The sequence below is a fragment of the Vanessa atalanta genome, chromosome 4 (assembly GCF_905147765.1).
Source record: "Vanessa atalanta chromosome 4, ilVanAtal1.2, whole genome shotgun sequence".
Classification (NCBI taxonomy): domain Eukaryota; kingdom Metazoa; phylum Arthropoda; class Insecta; order Lepidoptera; family Nymphalidae; genus Vanessa; species Vanessa atalanta.
Window position 1 is genome coordinate 13,573,066 of NC_061874.1, and position 22,322 is coordinate 13,595,387.

Consider the following 22,322-nt stretch of genomic DNA (forward strand, 5'->3'; position numbering starts at 1 on the left):
GGGTTGGTGGATGATGTCACCATTGCTCATATGTATTGATCCTGTAAGAAATATTAATCATTCCTCATATTACCAAAGCGCCACCAACCTTGGCAACTATGATGTTATGTCTCTTGTGTCTGTAGTAACACCGGATACCTTAGCCTTTAAACTGGAACACAATCATACTAAGTATTGTTGTTTGATGGTAGAATATATGATAAGTGGGTAGTACCTACCCAGACGGGATAAATCTTGCTCGAAATCAATAATTGTGTACCTACTGTTGTTTTCCTAGTCAATGGTACGGAACACTTCGTGCGCGAGTCCGAGTCGCAACTAGCCGATTGTTTTCAAATTTTCTTTTCTCTAAACTTAACGGGAACCCGTTTTGCTATTACTGTAAAAACCGAATTTATATTTTATTTATTACTCGCTATTTCCTTCGTACTTGTACCAACATCACTCAGCTTCAGTAGCGATCTGGACTAATTATACCGCTGGGATTGGAGAGCGGGGGAATTTAGATTCGTTATGTTTTGAAATCGACACCCACTGAGTGAACAGAAATAAACCGTCTACCGTACATCGTAATTCTATCACAGTAAGTTTGAGTACGTAAGTTGATATAACCGTGTCGTGTTTGCTATATTAAGAATCTCACAGTTATCATTTCAACGTAGGTTATTAAGTTTGTACTCGATGGCGGTCCATTTGTAAGTCTATGGATATATTTCAATCTCAAATAATCGAATTCGAAATTCAATTCATTTTATTCGCAGTATTATAGAATAATTATATATATGTTTAAGTACAGTTCGGTTTTTTAGTTATGCAGACTGTTAAATAGGCCCCCTGATGATTAATTATCACCACTACCGGAAATCGGTACAGAAAGAAATTCCTCACACCAGTGGGTCATCAACATTGAAAACTAAGATGTTGTATCTCTTGTTCTTGTTGCACACTGGCTCACTCTTCAAACCGGAAAACAATAATACTAAGTATTGGGCTGTTTGGCGGTATAACATATGATGAGTGGGTGGTGCCTACCCGGAAGGGCTTGCATAAAGCCCTTCCACCAAGTAAAGGTGTAAAGGTTTTTTTTGTATCTTTGATATCTCATATACTTTAGTCATCGTGTGACAATTTAGTTCACTATTAGAGAATATTTTAACGACTTGATTACACAATACGGAAACGTTTCTACGTTTTTTTTTTAACATTAGCAGCCTGTAAATTTCCCACTGCTGGGCTAAGGCCTCCTCTCCCTTTGAGGAGAGGGTTTGGAGTATATTCCACCTCGATGCTCCAATGCGGTTGGTGGAATACACATGTGACAGAATTTCATTGAAATTAGACACATGCAGGTTGATCCTCACGATGTTTTCCTTCACCGCCGAGCACGAGACGAATTATAAACACAAATTAAGCGGTGCACACAAATGATTTCAGTGGTGCCTACCTGGGTTTGAACCCGAAATCATCGGTTAAGATGGACGCGTTCTAACCACTGGGCCATCTCTGCTCTTAAGGGCCATAAAATAATAACCCTAACAACTTTAAATACTTGCAATGAATGTTTAAGTAAGCAAAAATTACACTTTGTATATATGTGAACTATAAGATTCTTTATGAGTAATGAATTCATCCTGATCATTTTTGATAAGTATATATAATATTTGACCGTACGTAATAAGGCGTTGTTAGAATTGTGTCTGTGCGGGAGGATCTGTAGTAATAATGAGTATGCTTTAGAACTCAATAGTGATACCAATATCTAACAAGAGAGTTACGTGAAAGTGAGATTGACGATGACGAAAGATGAACAAAGATGGAACTTGCGGGTGCATAGTTAAAAGAACAGAGAATATCACAAGAAGAATAAAACACACGCGCCCGATTACTCAGATAAAGCTGGCGAATGACTGTAACATTCAATCTATTGTTCTAATAACCCTTAGAATAATTGTTTATCACATACGAGGTGCAACAGAGGAGCGGTCACGCCTCACGACGCGATAGTATTATATATTGGCGTACGGTGACTTAGCGTAAACGTTATTCAATTTGTACGTGCTTGTAATAGAATCCTGTAGAATGAATCTCGTATAATATGATGTGTTCTCTTATGAAAGAACTTGCTTACCTCAGAAATAAAACGATGTTTCTCAAATTTTCTTATATAGTTTTTTAACAATTATAATTAATGTTTTATGGACATAGGCCTCTCCAAATGCACGCCACTGTGGTCTTTCTTCGGCAACTTGCATCCAGCTCCTGCCAGCCGTCTTGTGTAAATCGTCACTCCACCTTGCATGAGGACATCCTACACTACGTTTGCCGAAACGCGGTCTCCACTCTAGAGCACGTTTTCCCCAACGGTTATCGGTTCTACGACTTTGGTCATCTGGATGGTTTGGTTTGCCAGATTAAAAAAACAATATTACAATGAATATTAAACAAAGTGACAGATACTCGTCTGTAATATTTAGATAATAATAATTCGTATAATATTTTATATTAAGTATTACATTCTAATGGAGTGTTACACGTATGAGTTGGTGACGACCTTATGTGCTTAAGGATTTTATTTGTAGGCTTTATTGATTGTGAAATTTTTAAATGATTACAAAATAGTTTTTGAATAAAATAGGGCATTTTTATTACGGTGCCAACGGTACAAACGTATAGTAGAAAAAAATGTAACAGAAAGAAAATCTTTATTTATAACACACTCTGTATTATATAATGTTTATAAAATTGTGTTATGATGTTATTTGCATAAAATCCATACTAAAATATTTTTAAAAACTCTACATATTCAAATAAAAAAAGTCTATAAGTTATTTGTAATACATCTTTTAAGCTCAACCCAAATACCAGTATTCCTCAAATGTGATTAAAATATATCTTATAATTCAGTTAGCCTTATATTAAATATTTACGTCAATAATTTGACGTTGGCCCTTTGGTTATGACAGAAATAAATTAATCCTAACTATCCGCAGATATCCGTAGATAAAATATATGGCACTGAAATATTAAGCTGATGCTCGAAAACTTGACATTATATATTAAAACGTAGTTGTAAAACAATATTCGCAATACCGAAACATTTCTGCAATTGTAAACTTTCAAATTACCGTTAAAAAGCAAATCGAACTATTGTGGTTCTCGAATCACTGCCATCGAGCTATTGCTAAAACAAAACTGTTTTTTATTCTATTTCATTGTTTAGTTTGAAATATAAAAACTATTTTTTTATCTTTAGTTTCGTTTAATTGTATTTGGAAAAGCAGTGAGATTTTATCACGTATAATTTAAGTAAAATAAAATTTTAATGCGTTTATATACAACTTCAAAGTTGAATTTTATTCAAACGTAAATATGCACGCAATAATATATATTTTATTAATAATGCGATAAGTTAAGACTCTAGAAAGATAACGATATTTTATGTAAGACAGTGCCTCTCGTGCAATAAGTGTGTGTTGTGAGATATAAAATTTTCCCTCCTACGAGTTTTTCCACAATCTTGAATTAATACACCGATGGACTCATAAACTCCATCAACGTTTAAGACGCCTTTGAACTAAACATTTCAACCAAGTATTGAAACTTTTTAGTTAACTTCATAACAGCGTCATTTGAATTAAAATTTCTAGCCATCTTTCGTTGATCCATTTCTCAATCGCTTTCTCGGTCCAATGCCACAATTTGAGGGACTTGTTGAGACGAAGAATCCATATTTATTGTTACGAAACTTTTGTTGAATTTAAAAGACTAATAATAAATACTATTGGTAATAATAATATAAACCGCAAATGAAAAAAAAATGAAAATTTCAAACCTTACTCTAGTAACACACAAATTTGATTTGGTAAGTGACATGCATACATTTTATTTCCCCGTCTATATTTTTACTGCAGTTCTATTTGTAAATTTTCTTTTTTTTTCTTTTTTATGATTAATGGACCGTGTCGACCTTTTTATTTAGTTTAATCTAAAAAGTTTGAATACTTATCAAAAATATTAATTCGAAAGTAATCCTGAATTTTGATTAAGTTTATGAGTCCGTCAGTATATTATTGTGAATATTATGATCAAAATCCTATTCCATTGAATCGGACAGAAGTCCGTCAGTTCTGAGCAAACCCGGTGTAAGAAACTCGGTTATTCTTTTTTTTTTTCATCAATAACTTTCCTTACCATTAATTGCATTATATTTTTACTCTAAATCGCTTGAATAATTTAAAAACACGAGTGCATTCAATTAGCCATGGGCGATATATTGGGCATTATACCTTTAGTAGGCAGGTTAGCAAGTGGCTAAAATTTTATCGTTAATAAGTAGATAATGATTAGATTAGGTGCACGTTAGTATCGAGATTTTACGCTACATACTTTATTGGAACGAAGTTCTTTTACGCGGATTACGGTTGAGTGAACTAGTAGAAAATGTCACGTAAGGCTATATGCCTCCTCTGTGCATCATTTCCCCCCCCTCTCTCTCTCTCTCTCTCTCTCTCTGTGTCTCTTTCTATTATATAAAATTATTTACAAATGTTTTGTTATTGTTTTAAATCACTCGGCATTTTGTCATTATCATTTAATTTTTCACAAACGTAGTTACTTTATTTTATCGTTATTATTTAATACATAATACAAAGCGAAATCAAATTCGTTCCAATCGGATGATCCCACGACTCCTATCGTTTTTTATAACAGTTATTTTCTTTTAACGATATGAACGAAGAGCTCGCCAAGCCAATAGCGTCAGTTCCAGCAGACTTAATATGCTGCATCCAAAGAATGAGTTGAAAACACCACCGAGTTGAGCTGAAATTAAAGAACTATTAGCATATTAATATAAATAAATTCAAAATCAGAAGTAACAACGCTACCACAAACACCCAGACTCAAGACAACATAGAAAACTAAGAATTTTTTTCCACATCGACTTGGCCAGGAATCGAACCAGGACCTCGGAGTGGCGTACCTATGAAAACCGGTGTACACACTACTCGACACCGGAGGTCGTCGTCTATAACAGATACATCTATTATTTTGTCTTGCGGGTTTAAAATAAGTGAGCCAGTGTTATTGCAGATACACGGGATTTAATATAAGAGGTGGCCAATTTGCTAAAACAAATAAAATTACTTACAGAATAAGTTGAAAGTAGTGAAATAGGATTTCCGTTGGTAAACTCTTTCGACGTGGTTCGGCAAGAATACGCGCACGACGCTGACACGCTCCAAATCTAAGCCATCGCTGAAACAACATTCTGAATCAGATCTTTCAATCGATATAAAACATAAAGATATATGTTTTATGAACTTATGTTACATTATTTACTTGGTGGTAGGGCTTAGTGAACTCATCGCATATTCTAACGCCAAATAGCAATACTTAGTTTTATTGTGTTCTTGTTTGAAGGGTGAATGTGTAAACTACAGGAACAAGGGACATAACATTTCAGTTCCCAAGGTTGGCGCATTGGCGATGTAAGGAATGACTAAAATTTCTTACCGCTCCAATGTCTATAGACAGCGGTTATCACTTACCATCTGGCGGCCTATTGGCCAGTTCACCTACCTATGCAATGAAAAATAAAGTGTTGCATTTTATTCATGTGTTTTAGTTTGCGAGTGAACTAATATAGTCACAGGCGCAAGGGACATTGCACCTTGGTTAGCAGCGAATATATATAAGTATATATATATATATATATTTACATTTATGACAGCGTCAGTTTGATTGGCAAGATGCTGGCTACAATCAGGTGAAGTATTCCCTCGTCTACCTCTGTATAGCATGATAAAAAGACCACCTACTTATCGGTTTATCATTAGCTGCCTAGTATAGCTGCGGGTCTTACAAGTCTTTCAATATATTTTTATTGTAAGTACGTATTTTATTAAGTGAGCTATAATGCATAAGATGACCATTTAACATCAGATGGAAGGCGTGTCTGATACTTTAAATTAGATGTCTCAGATAGAAAAATAGATGTAATACATTGACAGGAAGAAATAAATAAATATTCACAACAAAATAAAGACGTAAAAGAGTTGGCGCTTATTAGAAACATACTCGAATTGCCGTTTTATTAATGATGACTCACTGAAAAAATAAATAAAATTTATTTAAATATATCAAACAATTACTAGAAATTATCATAAGTGGGCGAGTGTTGTTTCAACTCGAAACTGGATATCTTAGAAATCTCCTGCTCGACGCTACACGTGGCAAGACAGTCGCACTCGTCAATAGCGTAGGAAACTGAAAAATGATACTTTTTGTAATTTACCCCCGCGAAAGGGGAAAATGGGGGTGAAGGTTTGTCTGCTATAGGTAACGTTTTATAAATTTTGCGCGGGTAAAAGCGCAGGTTTAGTTAGTTGGTTATAAGAATCAAAATTTGTTAAAGTGAAAAAAATAATAATATTTGAGTCAAAATCAATTAATACCGGTATATAATGTTACTATAATATTTAACCACTTTAAATATATTTCTTCATTTATCATCACCAACAGGAAGGCTCAACGTGGCTGCGGAGAATACTTAATGTAGTCTTACAGAATCATTAATCAAAATTATCAGTAAGAGCTTAGCAGATTGTTTTATGCGTACATATTAGGTTTGGAAGTAGAATAAAAACCACATTTGTTGAATACCTGTAGCATCTCTGGAGCAAATTAAGTTTCTAGCGCGGCACACGGGTATCCCTGGTAGCCTGGGGTGCGCTAACTTTAGGCAATGACAGTTCTTTAGGGTGCGTTCCATCTCGCACTCCATCAGGCAGTATGTCCTACGTATTATTTTAAAATATTTATTACGTTATGAAATATTATTCTACTCGAAAAACTTCCTCGACCAACTTGTCCATTGTAGAGTTTTTTATAAATATTGAAGTTTTTACTCACTGAAGCGTAAAATTGTAGAATGAAAAAACCGTCTCTCTAATGATACTTAATATATATTGAAAAACGCTGCGTCACCTGGCTGATATGGAATTTTCTTTCGGTTTTCGGTCTCCCGTCGTAACCATTATCTTAAATAGGATGTTCTAAAATATTCTATTTACAATACGCTCTATTCAAACTGGCGCACGAAAAACATCGAAATATATAATCGAGTATCATGCATTTATAACAGATAAATATTCGATCAAATATCCTAAAACCTATACTTGTCACAGTCACGAGCGACAAATTCCTGACCGGTCAACTCAGATCATGCGTATTGTAAGTCGAACCCATTTTATCACACATCTGAAGCCATTCGTACTCATATGCCCTTTGTCCAAAGCAACAATGGTATCGCTGCGTTCAAGTATGAAGGGTCAGTGTAAGAAACGATCCAAAACACTTTTTACTTTGACAGGTGACAATGAACAGATTTGATCAAAGCTAGTGATTGACATGTGGATACATGATACATATCGACTAACTAAAAATTGGGATCAGACAGACCGTGATATCGCCTTTATTTACGCTATCATAGTGTTTTTTTTTATGAAATACTTAAATATCACTTCAATAATACTCAAGAGTCATTTAATTGGTATCAGGTTTAGTATTCTTCAACTTTAAAAGAAACAAAATATTGAAAATACTTATGATAAGTTGGGAAGTATTTAAGTGGTTGATCGGTTAGGGAGCAGCCACGCAAATCCGAGCGGAGGGTCAAGATTTCTTCCGAGGCTTGCATCGTTCGAGTACTGTAGCTAAACCATGTCTCTAATCCTGGCGATATTGGTGTCCCATTCACTGTTATGTCCACGTAGTTCTGTCCTGGTCGAAGCGCTAACTGCAAATTGTCAAAGGGAAATCATGTATTTTAACTATAATACTGAGCAGATATTTTCTTGCTGGTGCATGTGAACCAATCTTCACGGCAATAGAAGTTGGGTTGGAAAGTATAAAAATATAAATGGATAATGCCCATATTTTTGGTGATCCATTAATTAGTCTAGAAGTGAAACATTGAACCTAAATTATTTAGCTACATTTTTCTGTTATACGATATAAGAGCATTTATACGTACGTGAAAGTGACTTACAAATAAAAATATAAGCCTGTAAATTTCTCACTGCTAGGCGAAGGTCTCCTCTCCCTTTGAGGAGAAGGTTTGCAGCATATTCCACTACACTGCTTCAATGCGGTTTGGTGGAATACACGTGTGGCAGAAATTAGACACATGCAGGTTTCCTCACGATGTTTTCCTTCACCGCCGAGCACGATATAAACACAAATTAAGCACATAAAAATTCAGTGGCGCCTGCCTGGGTTTGAACCCGAAATCATCGGTTAAGATGCACGCGTTCTAACCACTGGGCTTTCTCGGCTCAGCTTAGAAATAGATTTAAAAATGATTTTGTTCTGCACAGATACCCATTTGTACACGAGGTCGATGTCAGAAAGATCATGTCTCTGGTGCACTGCCACTTTTAGGGAATGAGTGAAACCGACGTCTTTCACATAATAGGCTTCCTTATTGGTCTGCACGTCGTGCATCCTCTTGTCTTTCAGTTCCCTGTATAATCAAAAAGTACCATTGCTCACGCACTGTTACTATACTTTTGGCCATTTGTGAAGTTTTTGATCGGATTTTACAACGTAACATCGTTGTAGGTTATATGAAAGTAGCTTTCGGGGTGTTTTATAATTTTTTTTATGTACATATACATATTTTATGACTTTTCACTTGAGTAGAGCCGTGATTAGACATATGTATTTACCGACGATAATAACTTTCTATGACATTTCTATTAATAAATTTTAATGTCATTCATGGATTTTGTAACAACTTATTTCGATAGACTTCTGAAATGTTTTTACTGCATAACATGGAATCTTCTTATGAAAAATCTTATTGTAAGTGGATGAAACTATTGTGAAAGACTAAGTATATAAATAAGTAGTGTTTCTTTGAGTCAAAAATTCTTTTAAGAGTTAAGAACCATAAATTAAATTTAAAAAAAGAGAGATCATATGGGACATCCGGTTGAAATGAAGTTGCTTTCGCTATATATTACATATAAACAGTAAATAACAGACACAATAAAATAAGATTAATTAAAAACGTTTGGAAATAGTTAAATTACAGGAAATAGAATACTAATACACACAACAACATAATAAAAATACAGACAGAGATAAAGAAAGGAAAGGTCGTGTGGAGGGGCGTAACGCTTTTTCTTAATGTGAAGAGTCCTTCAGTAAGCCGCATAAATAAAATCGTTCCAAATATTACATTCAGAATACTTCAAGGTTTTTGAATTATCAAGGTGCGCTTTAAATTATTTTAACAAATTGATAAAACGTTACCTTTTCAAAGAACGACCGTTAAAAGTGCAGCAGTAACCGACGCGAGTGATCTCTATTGTAAATACTGATGAGCAATTAACAGTAGTTCCAAGCCATTGACACCTGATGATTTAAACGTATCCACTATAATATTATGATTAATAGAATTATATCCTTAAGTAAAGATCATTTTTAGCTGGTTATAACTTACCAGTGTTTAAGTAAATCTTGGAAAAGGACTTAAACCTTCTCGCAATTGTCGTATTGATTAGAAGTCTAACAATTATATGGGATTTCGATGACAATATAATAAATTCTTAAAGACCCCTTGCATTTTGGATTATATTGTTTTTTTTGACTAGTCCCAAACATAACACTGACAAAAGGGTATCTGTTTCTTAGTTATTATAACTACAATTCATACTAAAATATTAATTTGAAGGCGTTTTAATTACTAATCTTTAAAATTATTATTCAGTTTAAATCAACTATTATAAAAATAATTATATATATATATTACTTCAAAAGTATTTCTTCACATGTCGGCGTTAATCGAAGAGAAACACCATCGATGTCAAGATTATTGTAGTCTATCAATTCCTCGATTCTTTCTAAATCTTCAACATTAAATCTAGCGTCCGGGGAGGCGAAAGCGCTTAGTTGTTTAATAATACTTCTGATGTAAGTGGCATTCATTGAAGCTGGATATTGTCTACAAATAAGGAAAAAGTGTTAATGAATTATAAAAGTCTAGCTATAATTCGTCTGCATCTTGAGCAGCTTGGTTAGGAATTCTGTTATTATTTTTTTGTTATGGTATAGTTGGCAAACGAGCAGAAGGCTCACCAGATGAAAAGTAACTATCACCGCCAAAGGGCATCTTTAACACCAGAGAGCTTGTAGTTGCGTTGCCGGCCTTCGAAAAATATTTTCGCTCTTTTATTGAAGGTTCCCAAGTCGTATCGTTTCGAAAAAATGCCGGCGAAAGTTGGTTCCATAGAGTGGTTGTGCTAGCTAATAATGCCTTAAAAATCGCACTGCTGTGGATTTTCGGACATCTAGGTAGTGCGGATGAAACTTCGAATTTTGACGCCATGTCGAAGGTCAATTTCAGTAGCTGGGATTGATCGAAATAATTCCTCAGAACATCCCTACGCAAAGGAGGTAAGAGCAGTACTCCATGTGAGGCTGAATTTGCACCTTGTATAATTTGAGGCGATGGACTGACATGAAGTTGACAATTTGACGTAACCGTTACAATTTACCGCAAAACTGAATGAGGTTCAAAATAATCGGGTATTAGCTGTGGTAACATCAATATTCTGATATTAGTAACGATTAACGCGCAAACTTGTGTCTTTTTGGGGTAATTTTAGCCGGCCCTAGGCCGAGACTTTGCACAACAAAAGACTCGATTTCTGAGATAAGTTTGTTCCAATTTTCGTCGACGTCGAGAAATATTAGCACGGCCAGCATATAAGGTATCTACGGTACCGTCTTCCACATAACAGTAAGTGGTGCTGATCTGCAATAAGTCATTGATATGCAGAAGAAACAGAGTAGGTTACAGAAGGCAGCCTTGTAAAATACCAGAAATGACTTTGATGTTCTGATCTGCCAAAAAGCTGATGATCCAGTTGAATAATTTCCTGGGAAACCCATAGGAAGAATGCAACAAAAGAAGGGCTTTGTGCTATATGCAATCGAAAGCCTTACGAACACGCTGTCCAAACTGGCTGCTAATGCCTTCCTCTTGGACAATATTGCTTCCGCCCCTCTAATTTTAGGTAAACTAGTAGTTCACCGGCTGAGCGACCCCGATGGAAATCGTACTAACGGTCGCTAATCAGTAATAATAACATTGCCGAAACTGTATGACTTTCTTAATTCTAAGGAGATCAGAGAAGCTTATGGTCAACTTTCACCCATAGATATGAACCTACGATATATCTTTACTAATATTATAATAGCTTTTGCTCACTCATGCGCAACCAACTGAACGAATTTGATGAAATTTGGTATGAAACAAGTTTGAACTTCAGGACAGATACTTTATTATACCTAACACGTATCAACCACAACAGCGACAACAAGTTCAACATAAATAAATAAAAAATCGTATAAATACAAACTTACATTTCGTTGACGAATTTATCCATTTTGTCCTCGGGATAACTAACTTCTGGACATATTATTACGGAAGGAAACAAAATTCGTTTCCTATGTAATTCGGTTTGTACTATATGAGTTGGTCCGGTGAAATATCTTTCGATAGTCACATAGAGGACCATAAGTGAGGAACAGAGTAGTAAAGCCAGAGATATCGACCAGTACCAACTAGAAAAAACGAAAAATATCAATAGTAATCATATTTACCCTGCTAACGAGTTACATTCGGTTTTTCAATGTAAATCGTTAATATAGTCGCTAGCTTATGCGTTATTTTAGCTCGATGTTTGTGTAACAAAGTATTTTATTGTCATTGTTTATTTATTTAATTAAATATACCTACATTCTATTTTATATTTCACTGTATTAAGAACGATGTAACATAAACCCTTCTGGATTTATCCGTACATCAGTATTCGTTGAAATGGTAAAATGTATCTATACCTAACAGAATTATTTCCGTAGGAAATTACGCTTAAGTTATATAATTTAGACGAGTGGTTTACTGAAACTTATAACCAAGCATAAAGATATACTCGATCAGGCAAACAAGCAGACTGGCGAAATCGTACAACTTTGACAAATACTGCGAAATAAAACTAGCAAAATGTTCATCTTGTCTTCAAATTGAGTTAGAATTCGAAAACACATCTTAAGAGTTAAAAAATATTTAAGAAAATAATATTTAAGGGACCTGTATTTAGTATCGACGAGTATTTTTGCACCGTGAAATTGCGCCTGTCTTAAATATTCTTTGAATTTCATTTTGAGATATTTACACTGAATTTACGATATAAAAGTCGTTGAAATAATTGTCGTCTACAGTAGGAGGCTTTTTATTAGTAATAAATATAAAACGTGATATTTAAACTCTATGTATGTACATTAATCATCACTTATCGATTTCATATACTCATGACAGATATAATTTAGTTTGAATGATATTAATCAGTTTTGTTTTTTATGAATATTTTATAGAGACAATTGAATAGATAGTAAAAATTACGTTCTATTAAATGTTAATTACAATGGTTATTTTATCACGACACGTAAGTAAGAAGACAATTTTTTTAAAAAATATACACATATTATTATTTAAATAAGAATTAATTACACTTTGTTTGATTATTATTAGTATTTTTATTATCGATTAGGTTTAACAGCCTTTAGAGATAATTTCGGTGGGCGCGATTATTCATGTGAATGTGAGAGCTTCAGACGACGACTATATGGATGATGTGGACGCGTGTGTCAAAACGATCCCGCAGCCTCTGTAATCCATTTCGAGGAAGGTCACCACAGAGGGTTGTAGTTTTTAGCTTCTGACACAAAAAGTGACACATTTGTTACGTGTACTGATTTGTTTTGTACGGTTGAAATGAAATTTTACAGAGTAGTTTATTTTTTAATTTCAAATATTCCCTTCAAATGGACGCCTCTGTAAGAGAATAGACCTATTTTGACATATTTAATTTCAAGATTACATGACTAGTTCAAGACTAGCTAACTTTTAATAATCTCAATACATCGCATACAAACGTACACGCATTACAAATACTCGTACATTATGAAAATGCATAACCATCTAGTTGAACTTAGAACTTGGTGGCAGGGCTTTGTGCAAGCCCGTTCGAGTAGGTACCACTACAACCCTACCAAATCCTAGAAAAGTGAGTAAGCCGGTGTAACTATAGGCACAAGGGACTTAACATCGCAGATCTCTAGGTTGGTGATCGCAAAAGCGTTGTAAGAAACAGTTAAAATTTCATACGGCGCCAATCAATCTGGGTAGTGGTGACCACATTTACAAGCCTACCTATGCAATAACACATTGCAGAGAAAAAGGTGTCATTTGATATAAAAAATGTCTATTTAAAGTTATATTCTAAATGTTTATACATCGGTTTGGATAAAACTTTTTTTCGAAGATTTTATTTCAAATTGTCAATATTTTCTGACTATAAAATAAATAGCATTATATATTTATTTGAAAAGGCTTGTTGTCACGTATTTTTAAAACAAATATAATGTCGGGATTTTATTATTAATTAAATAAATAAATATTGGACAACATCACATACATTACTCTGATCCCAATGTAAGTAGCTAAAGCACTTGTGTTATGGAAAATCAGAAATAATGACGGTACCACAGACACCCTGACACAAGACAACATAGAAAATTAATGAACTTTTAAAGACCAACAATTTTTTTAGTAATAGTAAATATTTTCCGAGAGACATCAGATCTGTTGTTATAATTAATGTTCATCGTGTAGGCGTACAGTGGGTGCTCATGAAAATAATACAAAGAACACTTAGTTAATATTTAATTACACTATTAGGTTCACACACAAAGTAATCAAATTTAGAATGATAGCACTCAGCACTTCAGGAACGGTAGGACAGTTCGTGACCTCACTCGGCTAATGCTTTGCAGTAAGTGTTCTGCCCTGATGACGCCTACACGACGAAAAGCGCGCTGAAGATAGCTCCGAACTACGCCGAAGTCAAGTACACAATCGTAGGCGCGCTTTTGTCTGTACGCTTGACTTTAATATAATATGAAAACACTAATATTAGTAATATGAAAAAGCTGAATGAAGCCCGGGTGAATATTTATTTAATTTTAAGGTTATGAATTTTGTGTCAACTATGAGTTTTCTTTTAACGATATGATCGAACAGCTCGCCAAGCCAATAGCGCCAGCTCCAGCAGGCTTAACATACTGCATCCGAAGAATAAGTTGAACACGCCACCGAGTTGAGCTGGAAATAAAATACTATAAGGATGGGAAATAATATAACGGATATAAAATCTATTGCTTAGTCAAAGAGTCCAACAAGTTTTCATTAATGGAATAAAGTCTTCTGGGGGTCTATCTATAAATCTACATATAAATGATAAACCTTTTTATGTTAAAGATATCTTAATTCAAACTAATCTCAATCTCGGCTGTCAAGAAAAACATCTGTTCTGGTTAAAAAATTGTCATTTGTATATCAACCAATCTGTGTTGGATAAAACTGAGAGGAAATTTTAAACCCTCACTGGGACATTTTCAGGCTTCTCCTGGAAGCTTAGCGCCTAGAATTAGAAGCAATCGTACATAAGATAATAATAATAATAGAACATTACAAAGTCACCTAGATGGGTCCCACAACTCATCAGTTTTTTCACCAACATGAACATAAATGCAATGTTTAGTGCGGTTTTAGAAATGAGTGTAAGTATAGGCATAAAGGCATAATCTTAGATCATCAGTTAGTCCAATACCTTTTTAAAATAAATAAAATTTACTAACAGAATAAGTTGAAAGTAGTGAAATAGGATTTCCGTTGGTAAACTCTTTCGACGTGGTTCGGCAAGAATACGCGCACGACGCTGACACGCTCCAAATCTAATCCATCGCTGAAACAACATTCAGAATCAGATCTTTAAATCGATATAAAACATAAAAGTGGAAAACAACGCCTTGTTCTGTTTCAGTTTGAAAGTGAGCCGGAATAGTCACAGAAACAAGGTTAAAGTATGTTATGTAACTAGTTGGCGGCTGTGATTTCGCTCGTGTTTTCGGGGTTTGTCGTTAATTATTAGGCATAAAAAGTCTATGTTCTTCTTTGGAGTTCAACTTGTATCAAGCAATTTTTTTTGTAATAATAGAGCAACAGGTATATATACGGATAGACAGAGTTACTTTTGAATTTATAATATTAGTAAAGATAATTTATATCCGTCTCGGCGATATTAGCAACAAATAAATATAAAGTAAATTATTTCAATTTGCAAATTATAGGAATACATATTTTCATGTTCCTGCCAAATAAACAAAACGTAAAATATTTACTAGAAACTATCTAAGGTGGGCGAGTGTTGATTCAACTCGAAACTGGATATCTTAGAAATCTCCTGTTCGACGTTACAAGTAGCTCGACAGTCACACTCGTCAATAGCGTAGGAAACTGAAAAATTTAACCTTTTATTATTATTTATATTGTCTTGGTACATGCATAATGACATATCATTATTACTTATTACAAAGCCGCTCTTCCAGGTTAAATCACCAGCGTGTGTTATTATGAGTGACGTTTGAACTTACAACATATGTATATTAGTGTGAGTACGACGACTATAGAGAAAATACAGTATTGTATAATTGGGTTATCATTTGAACCAATATTTTGTGAAGAAGTTCATCATGTGCCGAGCATGAGCCGAGATGGCCCAGTGGTTAGAACGCGTGCATCTTAACCGATGATTTCGGGTTCAAACCCAGGCAAGCACCACTGAAATTTCATGTGCTTAATTTGTGTTTATAATTCATCTCGTGCTCGGCAGTGAAGGAAAACATCGTGAGGAAACCTGCATGTGTCTAATTTCAATGAAATTCTGCCACATGTGTATTCTTCCAACCCGCATTGGAGCAGCGTGGTGGAATATGCTCCAAAAACCTTCTCCTCAAAGGGAGAGGAGGCCTTTATCCCAGTAGTGGGACATTTACGGGCTGCTAATGCTCATCATGTTGAAGATGTTAAAAAATAGCCCCATCAAAATCCTTTGATTGTTTTAGAAGAATAAAGCGGAGATACGGATGTAAATTGTTTTTGCTCTGTGCTAGTGACAAAACCCCTTTGGTTATACCTGTAGCATCTCTGGAGCAAATTAAGTTTCTAGCGCGGCACACGGGTATCCCTGGTAGCCTGGGGTGCGCTAACTTTAGGCAATGACAGTTCTTTAGGGTGCGTTCCATCTCGCACTCCATCAGGCAGTATGTCCTACGTATTATTTTAAAATATTTATTACGTTATGAAATATTATTCTACTCGAAAAACTTCCTCGACCAACTTGTCCATTGTAGAGTTTTTTATAAATATTGAAGTTTTTACTCACTGAAGCGTAAAATTGTAGAATGAAAAAACCGTCTCTCTAATGATACTTAATATATATTGAAAAACGCTGCGTCACCTGGCTGATATGGAATTTTCTTTCGGTTTTCGGTCTCCCGTCGTAACCATTATCTTAAATAGGATGTTCTAAAATATTCTATTTACAATACGCTCTATTCAAACTGGCGCACGAAAAACATCGAAATATATAATCGAGTATCATGCATTTATAACAGATAAATATTCGATCAAATATCCTAAAACCTATACTTGTCACAGTCACGAGCGACAAATTCCTGACCGGTCAACTCAGATCATGCGTATTGTAAGTCGAACCCATTTTATCACACATCTGAAGCCATTCGTACTCATATGCCCTTTGTCCAAAGCAACAATGGTATCGCTGCGTTCAAGTATGAAGGGTCAGTGTAAGAAACGATCCAAAACACTTTTTACTTTGACAGGTGACAATGAACAGATTTGATCAAAGCTAGTGATTGACATGTGGATACATGATACATATCGACTAACTAAAAATTGGGATCAGACAGACCGTGATATCGCCTTTATTTACGCTATCATAGTGTTTTTTTTTATGAAATACTTAAATATCACTTCAATAATACTCAAGAGTCATTTAATTGGTATCAGGTTTAGTATTCTTCAACTTTAAAAGAAACAAAATATTGAAAATACTTATGATAAGTTGGGAAGTATTTAAGTGGTTGATCGGTTAGGGAGCAGCCACGCAAATCCGAGCGGAGGGTCAAGATTTCTTCCGAGGCTTGCATCGTTCGAGTACTGTAGCTAAACCATGTCTCTAATCCTGGCGATATTGGTGTCCCATTCACTGTTATGTCCACGTAGTTCTGTCCTGGTCGAAGCGCTAACTGCAAATTGTCAAAGGGAAATCATGTATTTTAACTATAATACTGAGCAGATATTTTCTTGCTGGTGCATGTGAACCAATCTTCACGGCAATAGAAGTTGGGTTGGAAAGTATAAAAATATAAATGGATAATGCCCATATTTTTGGTGATCCATTAATTAGTCTAGAAGTGAAACATTGAACCTAAATTATTTAGCTACATTTTTCTGTTATACGATATAAGAGCATTTATACGTACGTGAAAGTGACTTACAAATAAAAATATAAGCCTGTAAATTTCTCACTGCTAGGCGAAGGTCTCCTCTCCCTTTGAGGAGAAGGTTTGCAGCATATTCCACTACACTGCTTCAATGCGGTTTGGTGGAATACACGTGTGGCAGAAATTAGACACATGCAGGTTTCCTCACGATGTTTTCCTTCACCGCCGAGCACGATATAAACACAAATTAAGCACATAAAAATTCAGTGGCGCCTGCCTGGGTTTGAACCCGAAATCATCGGTTAAGATGCACGCGTTCTAACCACTGGGCTTTCTCGGCTCAGCTTAGAAATAGATTTAAAAATGATTTTGTTCTGCACAGATACCCATTTGTACACGAGGTCGATGTCAGAAAGATCATGTCTCTGGTGCACTGCCACTTTTAGGGAATGAGTGAAACCGACGTCTTTCACATAATAGGCTTCCTTATTGGTCTGCACGTCGTGCATCCTCTTGTCTTTCAGTTCCCTGTATAATCAAAAAGTACCATTGCTCACGCACTGTTACTATACTTTTGGCCATTTGTGAAGTTTTTGATCGGATTTTACAACGTAACATCGTTGTAGGTTATATGAAAGTAGCTTTCGGGGTGTTTTATAATTTTTTTTATGTACATATACATATTTTATGACTTTTCACTTGAGTAGAGCCGTGATTAGACATATGTATTTACCGACGATAATAACTTTCTATGACATTTCTATTAATAAATTTTAATGTCATTCATGGATTTTGTAACAACTTATTTCGATAGACTTCTGAAATGTTTTTACTGCATAACATGGAATCTTCTTATGAAAAATCTTATTGTAAGTGGATGAAACTATTGTGAAAGACTAAGTATATAAATAAGTAGTGTTTCTTTGAGTCAAAAATTCTTTTAAGAGTTAAGAACCATAAATTAAATTTAAAAAAAGAGAGATCATATGGGACATCCGGTTGAAATGAAGTTGCTTTCGCTATATATTACATATAAACAGTAAATAACAGACACAATAAAATAAGATTAATTAAAAACGTTTGGAAATAGTTAAATTACAGGAAATAGAATACTAATACACACAACAACATAATAAAAATACAGACAGAGATAAAGAAAGGAAAGGTCGTGTGGAGGGGCGTAACGCTTTTTCTTAATGTGAAGAGTCCTTCAGTAAGCCGCATAAATAAAATCGTTCCAAATATTACATTCAGAATACTTCAAGGTTTTTGAATTATCAAGGTGCGCTTTAAATTATTTTAACAAATTGATAAAACGTTACCTTTTCAAAGAACGACCGTTAAAAGTGCAGCAGTAACCGACGCGAGTGATCTCTATTGTAAATACTGATGAGCAATTAACAGTAGTTCCAAGCCATTGACACCTGATGATTTAAACGTATCCACTATAATATTATGATTAATAGAATTATATCCTTAAGTAAAGATCATTTTTAGCTGGTTATAACTTACCAGTGTTTAAGTAAATCTTGGAAAAGGACTTAAACCTTCTCGCAATTGTCGTATTGATTAGAAGTCTAACAATTATATGGGATTTCGATGACAATATAATAAATTCTTAAAGACCCCTTGCATTTTGGATTATATTGTTTTTTTTGACTAGTCCCAAACATAACACTGACAAAAGGGTATCTGTTTCTTAGTTATTATAACTACAATTCATACTAAAATATTAATTTGAAGGCGTTTTAATTACTAATCTTTAAAATTATTATTCAGTTTAAATCAACTATTATAAAAATAATTATATATATATATTACTTCAAAAGTATTTCTTCACATGTCGGCGTTAATCGAAGAGAAACACCATCGATGTCAAGATTATTGTAGTCTATCAATTCCTCGATTCTTTCTAAATCTTCAACATTAAATCTAGCGTCCGGGGAGGCGAAAGCGCTTAGTTGTTTAATAATACTTCTGATGTAAGTGGCATTCATTGAAGCTGGATATTGTCTACAAATAAGGAAAAAGTGTTAATGAATTATAAAAGTCTAGCTATAATTCGTCTGCATCTTGAGCAGCTTGGTTAGGAATTCTGTTATTATTTTTTTGTTATGGTATAGTTGGCAAACGAGCAGAAGGCTCACCAGATGAAAAGTAACTATCACCGCCAAAGGGCATCTTTAACACCAGAGAGCTTGTAGTTGCGTTGCCGGCCTTCGAAAAATATTTTCGCTCTTTTATTGAAGGTTCCCAAGTCGTATCGTTTCGAAAAAATGCCGGCGAAAGTTGGTTCCATAGAGTGGTTGTGCTAGCTAATAATGCCTTAAAAATCGCACTGCTGTGGATTTTCGGACATCTAGGTAGTGCGGATGAAACTTCGAATTTTGACGCCATGTCGAAGGTCAATTTCAGTAGCTGGGATTGATCGAAATAATTCCTCAGAACATCCCTACGCAAAGGAGGTAAGAGCAGTACTCCATGTGAGGCTGAATTTGCACCTTGTATAATTTGAGGCGATGGACTGACATGAAGTTGACAATTTGACGTAACCGTTACAATTTACCGCAAAACTGAATGAGGTTCAAAATAATCGGGTATTAGCTGTGGTAACATCAATATTCTGATATTAGTAACGATTAACGCGCAAACTTGTGTCTTTTTGGGGTAATTTTAGCCGGCCCTAGGCCGAGACTTTGCACAACAAAAGACTCGATTTCTGAGATAAGTTTGTTCCAATTTTCGTCGACGTCGAGAAATATTAGCACGGCCAGCATATAAGGTATCTACGGTACCGTCTTCCACATAACAGTAAGTGGTGCTGATCTGCAATAAGTCATTGATATGCAGAAGAAACAGAGTAGGTTACAGAAGGCAGCCTTGTAAAATACCAGAAATGACTTTGATGTTCTGATCTGCCAAAAAGCTGATGATCCAGTTGAATAATTTCCTGGGAAACCCATAGGAAGAATGCAACAAAAGAAGGGCTTTGTGCTATATGCAATCGAAAGCCTTACGAACACGCTGTCCAAACTGGCTGCTAATGCCTTCCTCTTGGACAATATTGCTTCCGCCCCTCTAATTTTAGGTAAACTAGTAGTTCACCGGCTGAGCGACCCCGATGGAAATCGTACTAACGGTCGCTAATCAGTAATAATAACATTGCCGAAACTGTATGACTTTCTTAATTCTAAGGAGATCAGAGAAGCTTATGGTCAACTTTCACCCATAGATATGAACCTACGATATATCTTTACTAATATTATAATAGCTTTTGCTCACTCATGCGCAACCAACTGAACGAATTTGATGAAATTTGGTATGAAACAAGTTTGAACTTCAGGACAGATACTTTATTATACCTAACACGTATCAACCACAACAGCGACAACAAGTTCAACATAAATAAATAAAAAATCGTATAAATACAAACTTACATTTCGTTGACGAATTTATCCATTTTGTCCTCGGGATAACTAACTTCTGGACATATTATTACGGAAGGAAACAAAATTCGTTTCCTATGTAATTCGGTTTGTACTATATGAGTTGGTCCGGTGAAATATCTTTCGATAGTCACATAGAGGACCATAAGTGAGGAACAGAGTAGTAAAGCCAGAGATATCGACCAGTACCAACTAGAAAAAACGAAAAATATCAATAGTAATCATATTTACCCTGCTAACGAGTTACATTCGGTTTTTCAATGTAAATCGTTAATATAGTCGCTAGCTTATGCGTTATTTTAGCTCGATGTTTGTGTAACAAAGTATTTTATTGTCATTGTTTATTTATTTAATTAAATATACCTACATTCTATTTTATATTTCACTGTATTAAGAACGATGTAACATAAACCCTTCTGGATTTATCCGTACATCAGTATTCGTTGAAATGGTAAAATGTATCTATACCTAACAGAATTATTTCCGTAGGAAATTACGCTTAAGTTATATAATTTAGACGAGTGGTTTACTGAAACTTATAACCAAGCATAAAGATATACTCGATCAGGCAAACAAGCAGACTGGCGAAATCGTACAACTTTGACAAATACTGCGAAATAAAACTAGCAAAATGTTCATCTTGTCTTCAAATTGAGTTAGAATTCGAAAACACATCTTAAGAGTTAAAAAATATTTAAGAAAATAATATTTAAGGGACCTGTATTTAGTATCGACGAGTATTTTTGCACCGTGAAATTGCGCCTGTCTTAAATATTCTTTGAATTTCATTTTGAGATATTTACACTGAATTTACGATATAAAAGTCGTTGAAATAATTGTCGTCTACAGTAGGAGGCTTTTTATTAGTAATAAATATAAAACGTGATATTTAAACTCTATGTATGTACATTAATCATCACTTATCGATTTCATATACTCATGACAGATATAATTTAGTTTGAATGATATTAATCAGTTTTGTTTTTTATGAATATTTTATAGAGACAATTGAATAGATAGTAAAAATTACGTTCTATTAAATGTTAATTACAATGGTTATTTTATCACGACACGTAAGTAAGAAGACAATTTTTTTAAAAAATATACACATATTATTATTTAAATAAGAATTAATTACACTTTGTTTGATTATTATTAGTATTTTTATTATCGATTAGGTTTAACAGCCTTTAGAGATAATTTCGGTGGGCGCGATTATTCATGTGAATGTGAGAGCTTCAGACGACGACTATATGGATGATGTGGACGCGTGTGTCAAAACGATCCCGCAGCCTCTGTAATCCATTTCGAGGAAGGTCACCACAGAGGGTTGTAGTTTTTAGCTTCTGACACAAAAAGTGACACATTTGTTACGTGTACTGATTTGTTTTGTACGGTTGAAATGAAATTTTACAGAGTAGTTTATTTTTTAATTTC

At 34.6% G+C, this 22,322-nt stretch overlaps 2 protein-coding genes across 2 annotated transcripts; both read right to left on the reverse strand.

Moving 5' to 3' along the window:
• Positions 1 to 6,151: 6,151 nt before the first annotated feature.
• LOC125078008 (sodium channel protein Nach-like) lies at positions 6,152 to 11,456 on the reverse strand. Its single transcript, XM_047690148.1, has 7 exons — positions 11,434 to 11,456; positions 9,818 to 10,009; positions 9,319 to 9,420; positions 8,383 to 8,524; positions 7,605 to 7,798; positions 6,664 to 6,797; positions 6,152 to 6,267 (listed from the first exon to the last, which is right to left on the reverse strand). Exons 1-7 carry the CDS (start codon positions 11,454 to 11,456, stop codon positions 6,152 to 6,154), a joined length of 903 nt encoding a protein of 300 aa, XP_047546104.1.
• A 2,676-nt stretch (positions 11,457 to 14,132) lies between these two features.
• Positions 14,133 to 20,899, reverse strand: LOC125078009 (sodium channel protein Nach-like). Its single transcript, XM_047690149.1, has 9 exons — positions 20,877 to 20,899; positions 19,261 to 19,452; positions 18,762 to 18,863; positions 17,826 to 17,967; positions 17,048 to 17,241; positions 16,107 to 16,240; positions 15,313 to 15,427; positions 14,770 to 14,876; positions 14,133 to 14,233 (listed from the first exon to the last, which is right to left on the reverse strand). The coding sequence occupies exons 1-9, from the start codon at positions 20,897 to 20,899 to the stop codon at positions 14,133 to 14,135; spliced, it is 1,110 nt and encodes a 369-aa protein (XP_047546105.1).
• Positions 20,900 to 22,322: the final 1,423 nt, after the last annotated feature.

What these genes read in the sequence shown, in the direction of transcription:
- LOC125078008 (XM_047690148.1), bottom strand. Translation starts at nt 11,456, where the DNA reads ATGGATAAATTCGTCAACGAAAT. An exon ending in TGTGAAGAAATACTTTTGAA is followed by an intron (nt 9,421 to 9,817) that starts GTAATATATATA and finishes TTAAATCATCAG; the next exon opens with GTGTCAATGGCTTGGAACTA. An exon ending in AACGGTCGTTCTTTGAAAAG is followed by an intron (nt 8,525 to 9,318) that starts GTAACGTTTTAT and finishes TTGATTATACAG; the next exon opens with GGAACTGAAAGACAAGAGGA.
- LOC125078009 (XM_047690149.1), bottom strand. Translation starts at nt 20,899, where the DNA reads ATGGATAAATTCGTCAACGAAAT. An exon ending in AACGGTCGTTCTTTGAAAAG is followed by an intron (nt 17,968 to 18,761) that starts GTAACGTTTTAT and finishes TTGATTATACAG; the next exon opens with GGAACTGAAAGACAAGAGGA. An exon ending in CCCACCTTAGATAGTTTCTA is followed by an intron (nt 14,877 to 15,312) that starts GTAAATATTTTA and finishes ATGTTGTTTCAG; the next exon opens with CGATGGATTAGATTTGGAGC.